The sequence below is a fragment of the Prionailurus bengalensis genome, chromosome B4 (assembly GCF_016509475.1).
Source record: "Prionailurus bengalensis isolate Pbe53 chromosome B4, Fcat_Pben_1.1_paternal_pri, whole genome shotgun sequence".
NCBI classification, from domain to species: domain Eukaryota; kingdom Metazoa; phylum Chordata; class Mammalia; order Carnivora; family Felidae; genus Prionailurus; species Prionailurus bengalensis.
Window position 1 is genome coordinate 75,362,973 of NC_057358.1, and position 14,584 is coordinate 75,377,556.

At 44.9% G+C, this 14,584-nt stretch overlaps 1 protein-coding gene across 1 annotated transcript; it reads left to right on the forward strand.

Annotated features, from left to right (window-relative positions):
• The first annotated feature begins 12,404 nt into the window (after nucleotides 1-12,404).
• Nucleotides 12,405-13,488, forward strand: LOC122472328 (olfactory receptor 8S1-like). Its single transcript, XM_043561746.1, has one exon. The coding sequence runs from the start codon at nucleotides 12,480-12,482 to the stop codon at nucleotides 13,413-13,415; it is 936 nt and encodes a 311-aa protein (XP_043417681.1). The 5' UTR covers nucleotides 12,405-12,479; the 3' UTR covers nucleotides 13,416-13,488.
• The last annotated feature ends 1,096 nt before the right edge of the window (nucleotides 13,489-14,584 follow it).

Consider the following 14,584-nt stretch of genomic DNA (forward strand, 5'->3'; position numbering starts at 1 on the left):
ATCCTCTGTCCCCCTCTCTCTCTGCCCCTCCCCCATTCTCTCTCTCTCTCTCAAAAATGAATAAACATTTAAAATATAAATAAATACAAAGAGAAGAAAAGAAACAATACTACCAGGGAGGCTACTGGCTAAGTCGATTAAACACCTGACACTTGATTTCACTTGATTTCAGCTCAGGTCGTGATCTCACAGTTCATGAGTTTGAGCCTCATGTCGGGCTCTGTGCTGACAACACAGAGCTTGCTTGGGATTCTCTCTCCCTCTTTCAAAATAAATAAACGTTTCAAAAATAAGAAGAAGAAGAAACACCACTCATATTACTTAAGAAGATTATGCAGTTTCCCTCCAATACAGTGAAACGAGATTAGAATATGACATTCAAATTGGGATGGGAGGGATCCACAAATCTTCAGAGTCGCTAATGATTATCTACCTAGAAATCTAAGAAATCTCATTAGAAATGAGAAATTATTGGGGCTCTTGGGTGGCTCAGTTTGTTGAGCTTCTGACTCTTGATTTTGGCTCAGGTCATGATCCAGAGTCATGGGATCAAGCCCTGAGTCCTTTTCCTCGCTGAGCATGGAACCTGCTTACAATTCTGTCTCCCTCTGCCCCTCTCCCTGCCTCACACTCTCTCTCTAAAAACAAAAGAAATGAGAAATTATTAGTATTCTAAGAGAGTTCAGAAAGGCAAACAACTTTGGAATATTCATGCAATCAGTAGTTTTCCTATACATCCACAACATTAGTTAAACCAAAAAAAAATGTATCTTCCAGAAAAATACCCATTCACTATGGCAAGAGAAATATAAAAACTTCAGGATTAAGCTCAATAAGCATTCAGAACCCATACGAACGAAGCAACAAAACTGAACTAAATGTCATAAGAGGTGCTTAAATCAGCGGAGAAAGTATTCATTAGGCATGCTTTCATCTTCAAGTAACCAAAATGTGATTAACAATAACATAAACTGTAAAAAGATTTATCACTGAATTAGCAATAGGTCTGGAGATGGATGGTTCCAGAGTTAGTTGAGATGCTCAATAATCATCAATCACTTGGGTTCTTTCCATCCATCCACTGTTCCATCTTCATGCTTTGGATTTCATCCTCAGTCTTGTTATAGGGTAAGCCTTGAGGGCTGTTATTTTTTCTCTTTTGGAATGCAAGGGTCTGACTTAGGCTTTGGTTGCCCAGGCAACTTGAATAAACACGATTAGGTAGAGAGATCTTGGTTCATGCCCATAACTGACCATTTGAGCCTCTTGTTTTTGTTTTTGTTTTTGTTTTTTCCTTCTTAATAAATCCTTATTTTTTCAAAGTTTCCTGATGGTTGTCTCTGAAGGGCGTCTTGCAATCATAACAAGAACCACAAGGGCTGCCCAGTCATAAAATTCATTTGGAAAAGGGAAATTGTGGGAAGCTCACCCAGATCCAGGCATTTTTAGCTGACAGTTTAACTATCCATAGGCTGAGGCTGGCCCTAAACACTTCCCCAGGCAGTTTCAGTTCTAGACATCATGGTCTTATAAAACACAGACCAAAGCTAAAAGAAGGAAAACTATTACTTTAGTCCGTCCTTGAACTTTACATAAATGAAACCATTCTAAATGCTGAAAATTTAAAATACTTGGTCTTCAATCCTGATGAGGAGGTGGTTAGCTTCAATCTCCTTGCACTTCTGTTTTGCTTTCCATATCAGGCAAAAGAACAAGAAGTGCTATAATTTTTGTCTCTCAATTTACAAAGGAATGTTCTCTAGATGACGTCACCTTCAGCTTTGCTACTTACAATTATCTATTTGCATGACCTTGGGGAGCCTGTTTGCATGACAATTGTCTCTTTGTACCACCTTGCTGCTTACAAGTATCTACAGTATTTGCTTGTCTATTGCATTAAGAGGTGTTGGATTTTACAATCCTGAATACACTACAAGGAAAAAGAAAATAGAAAAACAGCAATAAGAATTGGTCAAGTCCCCAGAGCAATTGAGCTATCCCTCATATGTGAAATTTAATTTGCTAGTAGAGATTTTAGGCAAATGCACATTTATATAAATGGGCTTTTCAGTGATTAGTCTTAAGGAGAACTGGTTTGGACCAATGTAAACCTGGGCAGTCTACACATACTGACTGGTTCCTCATGCTCTGAAATATTCTCTTCCATAAATGTGTAAAATCAGTATCAGTGGCAGTGGTGGTGGGTAGAAGCCAGACTTCAGTGTGTTGAATAAATAGAACACATTTAAAAAAGTAATAAGTTCACACCACATTCTCAAGGTGTTTTAGAGAATGAAAGAGGAAAATAACAAGAAGGTGTGTCGAGGTTGAAGACATTTTTAACAATGAGAAAAAGACATGGCTGCACTTACAGGTAGTGAGAGAAAAAAATGGAGAAAAAAATTGAATATAGAGATATGGGAGGTTCGAATAGAAAAAACTTTATCTTAGGCCAGTTAAGTCCAATACCCCTTCCTACACTAATCACTAGGACCAAGGGACTTGTGCATTAAGACAGTCTACACCCGGGTAATGGGCCTATCAGAGAACAGAGCTTGGGCTACTACACTTCAGGTGCACTGAAGTCCACAGGTTGGGAGGTCATCCCTAAAACACACACTTTTTTTTTGCCTCCACTGTTTTGATCTACCCACTGTCCTTTTCCTCCTCCCGTTGGTACTGCCCTCTAGTGTTAGGTGCCCGTTCACTCCCAATGTCATAATAGCCAACTTCAGCATTAATGTTGGTAACCTGATCTCAAATTCCTTATAATGTCTACCCTAAGTCACCATTGCTCAACTCGTACAAATAAAGTGACCCTCAAGATCCGACAATTCATCTTATCTGAATGGTTCCACCACTGTTGTCTCTAACCTCTGATGGAAATCTTCTGTCCTCACAGCTCCCTCACTTTTTCACCTGCAGCACCGCTTTCCCAACACTCAAGTTCTTCAGTTCATCCCTTCTTTCTGTCCATGACGATCACCCCACAAAAGCTTCATTTTAGTTATTTCCGTACATCGATTTAGCAGCTCTTGTGTCTGTGCCTTCAATGTCTTGCCAGCTTGTTCTTTCATTGCATCCACAGCCCCCACTACTTTCTCCATTTCTGTATCCCGGACATTAACCTCCATGGAATTCTGCTTATGCTTCAAACATAGTTTGACCTTCAGAATGAATAGTCTCCTTCCTCCTTAAATATAACAAGAAAATTGTAGTAGATGACCTTCCTTTACACTTGACAGAGAATCACTTAATCATTTCTTCCATACTCAAAATTCTACCTATCTCTGCACATGACTTTAACTCTCTTTCAGTGCCAGTGAAATAGTCTAGAAGGACACCTTCTATACCTGCAATGGGTGTGTGTGTGTGTGTGTGTGTGTGTGTGTGTGTATTGGGTTGTGTGAATCTTTTGCCACCTTTCCCTGGACCTTGCTTCATCATTGTTTACCATTTTATTCTGCATTCTTAACTTCATCTGCTCTATAGGCATAAACTATACCTATAGGTATAAACACTCTCCCATAGGTACAAACATTTTAACATGCTATTTCATCCCACCTTAAAAAAAATAGTTATTCTCCAACACTGCTGTCCTCAGCCTTATATCTTCTTATCTTTAAACTCGTGTGCATCTATTCACAAAATATAGTTTCACAGGAACACTGGGGTGGCTTAGTCGGTTGAGCATCCGACTCTTGATTTTGGCTCAGATCATGATCTCATGGTTTGTGGGATTGAGCCCTACATTGGGCTTTGCACTGACAGCACAGAAACTACTTGGGATTCTCTCTCTCCCTCTCTCTCTCTGCTCCCCTCTCAAAAAAGTGATACACATTAAAAAACATTTATATATATATATATATATATATATATATATATATATATATATATAGTGTTAGTTGGTGAAATATATATATATATTTCACCAACTAACACTGTCAAGGTACAAATGTGAATAAAGAAGAATAACAGATATATAAACAGGTAACTATATTTCAATAATGTAATTTTGATTGCAGACTGAGTAGAGGGTACTTCTAGAGCCGAGAGGATGGCTACTTACACAATCTTGATTGGGAACATCGGAAGAAATTCATGTAAATCCAAGGATTTATTCTTGAGGGATGATCCTTGGACTGGTGCTTCCAAGTCCTTCAGTCTCTCCCATCAGTAACCGATGAAGTTTGACAGTACTGATGAGCCTTTTCTTTCGCTGGTAATTTGATTTGGATCCTCTGGATGTCACTCCTGGATCTAAAGAAAACTTCACCTCGGTCTATTTGTCGTGTCCACTTCGTGTGGGAATGATGTTATTCCCACAATTCTGACCTTGGGAAACTTCTCTTTCTATATACATTCTTTCCTGGCATTATTTTATTCACGTCTATGGTCAATAAAACTCATATGGTTTTGACCCCCTAACCTGAAGTCCAAACTAATCTCCAGACCATTGAGCAACACATCCTAACACTCTACACACATTTAAAATGCAACATATAGGGGCGCCTGGGTGGCGCAGTCGGTTAAGCGTCCGACTTCAGCCAGGTCACGATCTCGCGGTCCGTGAGTTCGAGCCCCGTGTCAGGCTCTGGGCTGATGGCTCAGAGCCTGGAGCCTGTTTCCGATTCTGTGTTTCCCTCTCTCTCTGCCCCTCCCCCGTTCATGCTCTGTCTCTCTCTGTCCCAAAAATAAATAAACGTTGAGAAAAAAAAATTTTTTTAAATGCAACATATACAAAATAGAGTACATTTATTCATACTTTTGCATAATAAATGCTTATTAAAATACTTACTATGAACCAAGCACTCCATGAAATCTATCCTCCATTATGTCATCCCCATGCACTTTTTTCATTACTAAGTGTGAAACTCTCATAGTCCTTCTGTTTGTTGCATCTGACTGGTGGCATAAATTAAATTGTGAGTATCACAAAAACTTATTACGTGAAACTCATGCTTTGCCACCAACGGTCTCATCTGATACAAGTCACTTTCATTTTCTCATTTAAAATGAAAGGCTACAAAGAATACAAAAATACTAATCCTAGGGGTGTGTGAGTGGCTCAGTCGGTTAAGCATCCAACTTCAGCTCAGGTCATGATCTCACGGGTTGTCAGTTTGAACCCTGTGTGGGGCTCTGTGCTGACAGCTCAGAGCCCGGAGCCTGCTTCAGATTCTGCGTCTCACTCTCTTTCAGACTCTCTTTCTCCCTCTCAAAAATAAATAAACATTTGAAAAAACTTTAAATACTAACTCTAAGGAATACATGCGCCCTGATGTTTATAGCAGCATTATCTACAATAGCCAAATTACGGAAAGAGCCCAAGTGTCTATCGACTGATGAACAGATAAAGAAGAGGTTGGTGTATATTTTCATGGAATATTACTCAGCCATAAAAAAGAATGAAAACTTGCCACTTGCAATGACATGGACGGAGCTAGAGAGTATCATGCTAGGTGAAATAAGTCGGAGAAAGAAAAATACCATATACTTTCACTCATATGTGGAATTTAAGAAACAACCATAGGGTGGGGGAAGAGAGAGACAAAGCAAGAAACAGACTCTCAACTCTAGAGAACAAACTGGTGGTTATCAGAGGGGTGGGGTGGGGGGATGGGTGAAATAGGTGATGGGGATTAAGGAGTGCACTTGTTGTGATGAGCACCAGGTGTTGTAGTGAAGTGCTGAATCACCGTATTAGACACCTGAAACTAATATTACACGATATGTCAACTAACTGGAATTTAAATAAAAACTCAAAAATAAAATAAAGAGCTAAACCAGGTCGAATGTTTTCAAACCTCTTTTAGCCCTGACTATATTCTTTTTTAAATCCTACATAAAAACATAAACTAATAGGGGCGCCTGGGTGGCGCAGTCGGTTAAGCGCCCGACTTCAGCCAGGTCACGATCTCGCGGTCCGGGAGTTCGAGCCCCGCGTCAGGCTCTGGGCTGATGGCTCGGAGCCTGGAGCCTGTTTCCGATTCTGTGTCTCCCTCTCTCTCTGACCTTCCCCCGTTCATGCTCTGTCTCTCTCTGTCCCAAAAATAAATAAAAAACGTTGAAAAAAAATTAAAAAAAAAAAACAAAAAACATAAACTAATAAAAGTGATCAAAGTAGAGCTTCTTTGGATTAATGGGGGGCTCGAGAAGATGCAATGCCACTCACTTACGCCCCCCTTTTCCTTGTCTCCCAACAGGGCTGAGCCAAACTGCTACCACTCCATCAGCTGGTCCACCTCTCACCCAATCACGTCAAGTCCTAAACTGCCTCTTACCTTATTTACCTTCATAGTTTACAGATGCCATGCCAGTCAAGGATCGACGCTTTCCAAACACCACAAAAATCATACTAAATTGGCCTTATTACAAAGAGTACTATTTGCTCCCCAGAACTGAGTTTTTTTGTTTTGGTTTGGGTTTTTTGCTGACATGCTGTCACATATTAAGCATTCAGTGAAGTCCGGATTTAACCTTGCTCAGAGGATGACATTTACTGGGGCCCGAGAGAGACAAAGGGCTACAGGCAGACGGCTGCAGGTGTGCTGGTCTCTGGCTGTCCTCCTGGCCACCCAGGAACACCAACTGGAATAGTCATCCATACCTTGCCCCACTCCGGCCCTAGAGCATTCCACACTCCTGCAACATGACAGCCAAGGCAGTCACTACTCAGAGGCCCTGGCACAGATGCCTCCTCCAGGAACCCTGCCCTGAGTCCCTCCAAAGTTGACTATAGACAGGTACTGGAAGATGTGGTTAGACAGTTAGAAAATCAATAAATAAAAATAAACAGAGGGGTGCCTGGGTGGCTCAGTCGGTTGAGCACCTGACTTCAGCTCAGGTCATGATCTCACAGTTTGTGAATTCGAGCCCTGCGTCAGATGCTCTGCTGACAGCTCAGAGCCTGGAGCCTACTTGGGATTCTGTGTCTCCCTCTCTCTCTGCCCCTCCCCCTCTCATGCTTGCTCTCACTCTCTCTCTCTCTCTCTCAAAAATGAATAAACGTTGGGGCGCCTGGGTGGCGCAGTCGGTTAAGCGTCCGACTTCAGCCAGGTCCCGATCTCACGGTCCGTGAGTTCGAGCCCCGCGTCGGGCTCTGGGCTGATGGCTCGGAGCCTGGAGCCTGTTTCCGATTCTGTGTCTCCCTCTCTCTCTGCCCCTCCCCCGTTCATGCTCTGTCTCTTTCTGTCCCAAAAATAAATAAACGTTAAAAAAAAAAAAAATGAATAAACGTTAAAAAAAACAACAACAAATAAAAACAAACCAGTAACCACAAAGATGGGGGTCCCAAAGGAGACCATTCCTGCCCACTCACCAGCCTGGGCCCATTTACCATGTCTGCAGAATGACGCCTATGTGCCCCACCACTTGGGAATCCAGCCCAGCCATGACTGCTTCACATGACCAGCCTGGAGATGGGAGCAGAGAACTCAGGGTGGGCGGTCCAGACCTCCCCATCCCCCAGACACCCAGCATAACCGCTCACACAGGGGCACACGCACCCAGTGGTCAGGGAGCCCTGCCCTTCCAGTTCCTGGCCCTCACGATGCGTTAGGGTGTTAGGGTTGCTGGGTCACAGGCACCACTCTGGGCAGGACCGTGGCTGCCCGGAATCAGGGACATGCGTGTGTCCATCTGTTCTGTCCTGTCTAGTTGCCCCCACTGGGCCCGTCCTCCCTGTCCCTTGGGGAGCACCCTCCAGGAGCACTGCCCACCCTGGAGAAGTGTTCGGAACCTGCGTATGGGCATCTGGGAGCTGTACATGTAACACGTCTCATGTTAGTGAAAACTGACCTCTGTGCTCTGAAGCAGAGATATGTAAGGTGAAGACAGAGTTTGGGTGTGAAGAAGGAAGATAGTTATTACTTTGCCAGGCAAAGGAAGCTGCTGCAGGCTCATGCCTCCAAGACTGCAAGCCCGCCCGGGGGTAAAGGGCTGAGGGGTTTCTAGGAAAATATAGAATATGGCGTCTTCGATACAAATCCGGGACACGGAGCCAGCCACGTTCATCATGTCTTCTTCCAGCCATGGTCTCATGACCGGGGCTGGCACCGGCCGACCAGTCCCCTAAGTATACACTGAGGTCAGCGGGATGTCAACATCGATACTGAGCTCCTGGAACAAAGGATTCCACAGAAAACCAAGTGAAGGGGACGGGGAGGTTTCAAGAATGAGGAGGAGTTTAAAGTTTAAAGTCGAGCCTTGCTGAAACATTAGTGTGTCCATCTTAATTTCCACCCGTTGTTTCTGTGGCAATTTCGGTCATGCCACCCAGGAGCCAGGGGAGCCGTGTGGGCACAGAGCAAGTGGGGTGAGTAGGGCCCTCTCATCACCCATCTACCCCCTCCTGGCCCTGCCCGGGCCCATCTGTACACTGAGGCGAGCCAAGGGTCCACGCGGATGGTCTGGCAGGAGGAGTACAGCCCCACAGGGACCACGGACTCCGTGGCATCCTCCACCAATGGTGAAGGGTAACGTGCCCTCTGTGTTTGTTCCTTATATGTGAGCCCCCATAAATGCTGATGACGCTTCTCTGCCTCACATCAGAAATACAAAATTTTGGCTGCAGACATTTCAAAAACCCTCTGTGGGACTTACTGAAAACAATTCATTACATACTCCAATTACCGTTCTTTAATAAACTCCTTTAAAAATTAAGTATGTGCTTAAAATAGAAACACTAGAAACTTAGGGCTGAATAATACTCCCAAGGTGGACTTATAGCCTTTCGTTTAACTATTGTAACGGACGATCCTGTCGGAGGAATGAGGAAATCTGCGATGTCCACTGGAAATGAGTTGCAGTTCAGGCGGTAATGTGTCACAGCTCACCTCCCTCAACACTTTCTACGGGCTTTCTCAGGCCAATGATGCCATGGGGGGAATGTCCATTTTCCAGCAGTTTTTCTTCAAATCTCTTTCTTGGGCTCTTGTTTTTCAACACCCCCACTCCCACCCCAAGCCTAATAATAGTCTTTTCTAGGCTTTCAATAATTCCCTCAGCTCAGAAACTTGAAATCCTGCCCTGGAGAGAACCTCTGTGCCTCCTACTCAATTCACCTTTCTAGTTAAGTGCGAACCGCGGTTAGTGAGGCCCGAGCTCGGCTTCAGACTGGGACTTCAGGGAATACAGGGCAGCAGCCCAGCTTCCTCTGGGGGCCCGACCCAGCCCCACGGCTCCCTAAGTACAGATGGCCTTCCGACTGGTTCTATTAGATTGTTCTTTCTTTAGGTGATGCTCTCAGAGAGTATGCAGGAGCACAGAGGAAATAAATGAACACCAGGCACGTTATTGCACCTGAGATCAGGTGAGAAGGGATCCATGGAATGTGTGCCTGTTGTTCAGAGCAGGAGCTTCTTTGAAAAGAACCGTCCCTGTCTTTCCATACAGCGGCCTGCAGTGAAGAATGACCCCACTCTAGGTTAAGGTGTTCTGGAGAATAGTCCTGATTCTGTGATGTATCCGGTGCTTCCAGACCTCGAGCCATTCTAATTTCCCTCACTCACTGACAGCAAAGAGAAAAGGCTCTATACTCTGCGAAGAGACGCTTGCGACGGGGGTTCTGTTCTCGGGACTTACCTACCAAGAGTCTGCTTGTGATCGGGAAGACAGAACATGTGGACTTGCCTCCTCGAAGAAAAGCCAGGGGAATGGTAATATCTCGTCTGGTTTTCTGGTGGCCCCCGTTTTTCTGCCTGTAAAGTGCTGTGTATGTTTCAATTCTGCTGCTTTTCCTCTCTCCCCTCTCCACCCCACGATCCCTTCCATCTGTCCTAAAGTCTGAGGTGTCTGCTCCACCCGTTCCTTGTCCCTAAGCCAGAGGGGGGAACATCTGACTCCTTGGTGGACCATCTCCCCAGATGGGACTCTGATATCTCTGCTTCTCTGAGTGACGCATCTGTACCAGCTGCCCTAGACACCTTCCCTCCCTCCCTGCTTCACACTAAAGAAGTGACACTTTAAAGTCTGGGCATAGGGGCGCCTGGGTGGCTCAGCTGGTTAAGCGTCCAACTTCAGCTCAGGTCATGATGTCACGGCTTGCTAAGCTTCTTCAGATGAGAGAGCTTGACGCCCCAGCGGACATTGTAGCCAGGTCCCCCTTAGGAGTGAAAGCGGAAGAAGGCAAGCGATTTCCAGGGTAGCCATATCCCCAAATATTTTGAAATACAGGCATCTTTGGGAAGATGGCTTCCACGTATCATTTTACTTTGCTTGTATGGATTCAAGATACAGTGTTCACTTTCTACAGTATCTACAATTTTATCCATGCAGGAGCCTCAGAAGTAACTTCTCCAGTTATGCTTCACCACCCCTGGACGGAAGCTAGTGTCCTGCAGGCACACAGAGGTGAACGTTGCCCTCTCCGTCCTGGCACACAGGTAACCCAGACTTGGGTCTAAGATGGGCGGGCTGATGGATTTGTTAATGGGATCAGAATTTAAGCTTTTCGTGATGCAAGTTAGCACCTAGTCATAAGATGGCTGCAAAGCTGAAAGGGTCAGAAGCAGGGCTCTCCGAATCAGTAAGATTAAATATTTCTGTGAAGACAAAAGCCCACTATGGGATCGGACTGTGGACTGACAGACAAAAACAGGCTAAATTAGCCTCAGAGGTCCAACTGAGGAAGGAATCGTCACATAGGATGTAGTCTGAGAAGCTAGGGTTCAAAATGATTCTTAGTATCACGATTAACATAAATTGCTCACCATCTGGTCCTCTTGGTTACACAGCTGATCCCTAGAGCAGGCGGATGCAAAAAACACTTAAAATCGTAAGACTCTTCACTCTGACCCGCAAGGGGCAATAAAAGAATGACACATCCACAATAAATTACAAGCAGCCTCTTGCAGTGGTGGCTACAATGCTGTGGATTCTACAAAAATGAGACCGCAGGAGGGGCTGCGGCGTGAGGCGGTGTGCTCTGGATAGATAACAGCATCCTGGAAATTCAGCCGCGGTGGCCTCCACGCAGCGTGAGTGGGCAGCCTGGCGACGCTGGGGGGCAGCAATGTCAGCAGGACTTCTGCGGGGCGCTAGCGCTGTGGGGGCCGCTGGAGTCGGGGAGGAGACTGTGCTGAGGGTAGTCCAGAGGTTTTTTTCTAAGGCACGCGGGAGATGACGTGGAGAGGCTTCCAAAATAATCGGACAGAAATCTGAGAGGTAATCAGAAGCTAACGGGCAGGCGAGAGCCAGAGAAAGGCTGATTTGTGATTGTTGTTGTCAAGTTGTGATCTATATTCTCAAGGAGCTCACAATCGGGAGGGGAAAACTGAGATCGCTGTCTAACGTGAGACAAGACACACAGTTCAGACTATGCCATAAGGCACCTGGGAGCAAGTGTCCCAGTGGTTTGAACAGAGAGCTGGGCAGTCAGGACAGGCTAGAAGCAAAAAGCAGGTTTATAGATGGCACTGGAAGACCCAGGAGAGTCTGGGTCAGTGGGCTTAAGAGGAGAACATACGAAGAAGAAGGTGGGCAAAGACACAGAAACAAATAGACCTTTCTGGTGTCTAAAGCAGCCAAAATGGCCACGAGTTGAAGGGCAGATGAAGAAGAATTTGAAGCATCTGAGTAAGAAAAGTGTTCCTTATCACTGTGCACTAAGCCTAGACATTGGGCTGATAATTAGAAAAAAAAAATAATGTGATTCACTTCTACTTCTCCTATTTTTACTTCTATTTGTTGTCAACATGACATTACAAAATACCCCTTAATATCAGACTTCTCTCACGTAAAAAATGGGGATAAAATTCCTTGCCCCATGGCTAATAATTCCTTATCAAATCTTACAGAATTGCCTGAAACAATTGAGATACCGATTTAAAAAATGCTCTGTATTTAATAAAGTCTTACTAAAGTTAAATGCTCTGTTCATAAAGTAGAGAGCAAGGACACATTATGACTTTCATGGTTCCAGTCACTTTTGCCTCCCTAGGCTCCTTGTCTTTCCATACAAAGAGATATTAAAATGTTGCAGTTATAAAGATGAATAGAATGCAGATTCTTCTGATCTTAAAAGAAATTTAAAATGTTTTCATCAGCCATGCAACAACTGTGGCCCTAGGCACTGGACCTACTGTGCCTAATGGATGTCAACTCTGGTAGGGAATCACTGGATGATTTTGAACCAAAAACTTGTGGTTGCGAAATTAAAGAAAGAAGGTTTAGAAAACCACTCAGATATGTGCTAGATTTTTGAGGATTTCTAAAGTCTAAGAAGAATTGGTAGCATCTAAATACTATGAATGTGTAGTATTCATTGGTCCAGTGAAATCCCTAACGGAAGGGGCAGAAGATTCTCTGAAGTTCGCAAAGACTGTGACGTAGGATCGGTGATAACAAAACAGGATAAAAACTTTTCCTGAGATGCGGTAAGGGCAGCTTCGAGGGATGTATGGTGAGAGGGGTGATGACCTGAAGGAGACAGAGCTCATCGCTATTTCTATTCTATTCCAGGGAAATCCCCTCCACAAATGGCCTGGAGGAACCACAGCATCATCACCGAGTTTATTCTCACGGGGCTGTCCGATGACCCCCACATCCAGGCTCTGCTCTTCGTGCTCTTCCTGGCGATTTACCTCCTGACCGTGATGGGGAATCTGATGCTGCTGCTGGTGATCAGGACCGACTCCCGCCTCCACACGCCCATGTACTTCTTCCTGAGTAACCTGTCCTTCCTGGACCTCTGCTTCTCTTCTGTCACTGTGCCCAAGCTACTGAAGGACCTTCTGTCTGAGAAGAAAACCATCTCAGTGGAGGGCTGCCTGACTCAGGTGTTCTTTGTGTTTATCACCGCAGGGACTGAAGCCTTTCTGCTCTCGGTGATGGCCTATGACCGCTATGCTGCCATCTGCCACCCTCTGCTCTACGGCCAGGTGATGAGCAGCCAGCTCTGTGTGAGGCTGGTGCTGGCCTCATGGGGCCTGGCTTCCCTCAATTCAGTCATCATTGTGCTTTTGGCTATTAACCTGGACTTCTGTGAGGCCCAAACCATCCACCACTACACCTGTGAGCTGCCCTCCCTCTTCCCTCTGTCTTGCTCTGATATTTCCATCAATATTGACATCTTGATCTGCTCCACCTTACTGCACGGGCTGGGAACCTTCCTCCCAATCTTCTTTTCCTACGCCCGTATTGTCTCCACCATCCTGCGCATCAGCTCCACCTCAGGCAGAAGCAAGGCCTTCTCCACCTGCTCCTCCCACCTCATCGCAGTGATCCTGTTCTTTGGCTCAGGTTTGATTCGCTATCTTATGCCCCCCTCGGGTTCCTCCCTGGATTTGCTCTCCTCCTTGCAGTATAGTGCAGTCACGCCCTTGCTGAATCCCCTCATCTACAGCCTAAAGAACGTAGAGGTGAAGGCGGCTGTGAGAAGGACAGTGGAGAAACACCTACACTGTTTTAGGTAGTGAACAAGGATGCAGAGTGCAGGAGAGAAATTTGTTTTGCCATCTGCTTGAACCTCAGGTAGAAGAACTCTGCGGTGCCTGGGTGGCTGGTCGGTTGGTGAAAGCCTCTGACTTTGGCTCAGGTCACAATCTCGCAGTTCACGAGTTCAAGCCCCATGTCAGGCTCTGTGCTGTCGGCACAGAGCCTGGAGCCCACTTTGCATTCTGTGTGCCCCCGCCCTTCCCTGACTCACATTCTGTTTCTCTCAAAAATAAATAAACATTAAAAAAAAATTTTTTTTTTGAAAGGACAATTCTAGACCACTAACTTGAAGGGAGCCCTGTACCATCCTCTCCCTGGCTCTCCCAACAACAAAAAGTAAAATATATGAAATTATATCTAGTTTATCTCTGTGGCCTATAAAGGTCTGTTTTTTCTTCTACTCCTTTTTACCATAGCACCATTTCCTTCGTAGAGCTCATGATTCGATGTTGTGTCTCCTGAATCAATCAGTAATGTACTTTATCTTGTCACCCTTATTATTTTTTGTCCTACTGATCTACCTTGTTAAAGATTTATCCATTTTATTGCCCTCTGTAATATTTAGACAATCTTTACTTCCCCTTTATAATTTTAAGCTCATCTTAAATCTGTGTTTATGAAGCTCAACTTTATTTTTTTTAATATGAAATTTATTGGTTTCCATACAACACCCAGTGCTCACCCCAAAAGGTGCCCTCCTCAATACCCATTGAAGTTCAACTTTAAAAAAAAAATGTCGGGGCGCCTGGGTGGCACAGTCAGTTAAGCGCCCGACTTCAGCCAGGTCACGATCTCGCGGTCCGGGAGTTCGAGCCCCGCGTCGGGCTCTGGGCTGATGGCTCAGAGCCTGGAGCCTGTTTCTGATTCTGTGTCTCCCTCTCTCTCTGCCCCTCCCCCGTTCATGCTCTGTCTCTCTCTGTCCCAAAAATAAATAAACATTGAAAAAAAAATTTTAAAAACAACGTCGACACCTCCCACGAAAGATTACAAATTTACTTTACTTTAACAATCTTCCTCTTCCCTCTGCCCCTTCAATATCCTTCCCCAGTTTTTGTTTTTGTTTCATTTTGTTTTTGTTTTCGCCCTTTGGGGATTTTCTGCCCGTGGATATTATCAACAAGTTATTATCTTTAGACTGGGTGCTGTT

What these genes read in the sequence shown, in the direction of transcription:
- LOC122472328 (XM_043561746.1), top strand. Translation starts at nt 12,480, where the DNA reads ATGGCCTGGAGGAACCACAGCATCATCACCGAGTTTATTCTCACGGGG.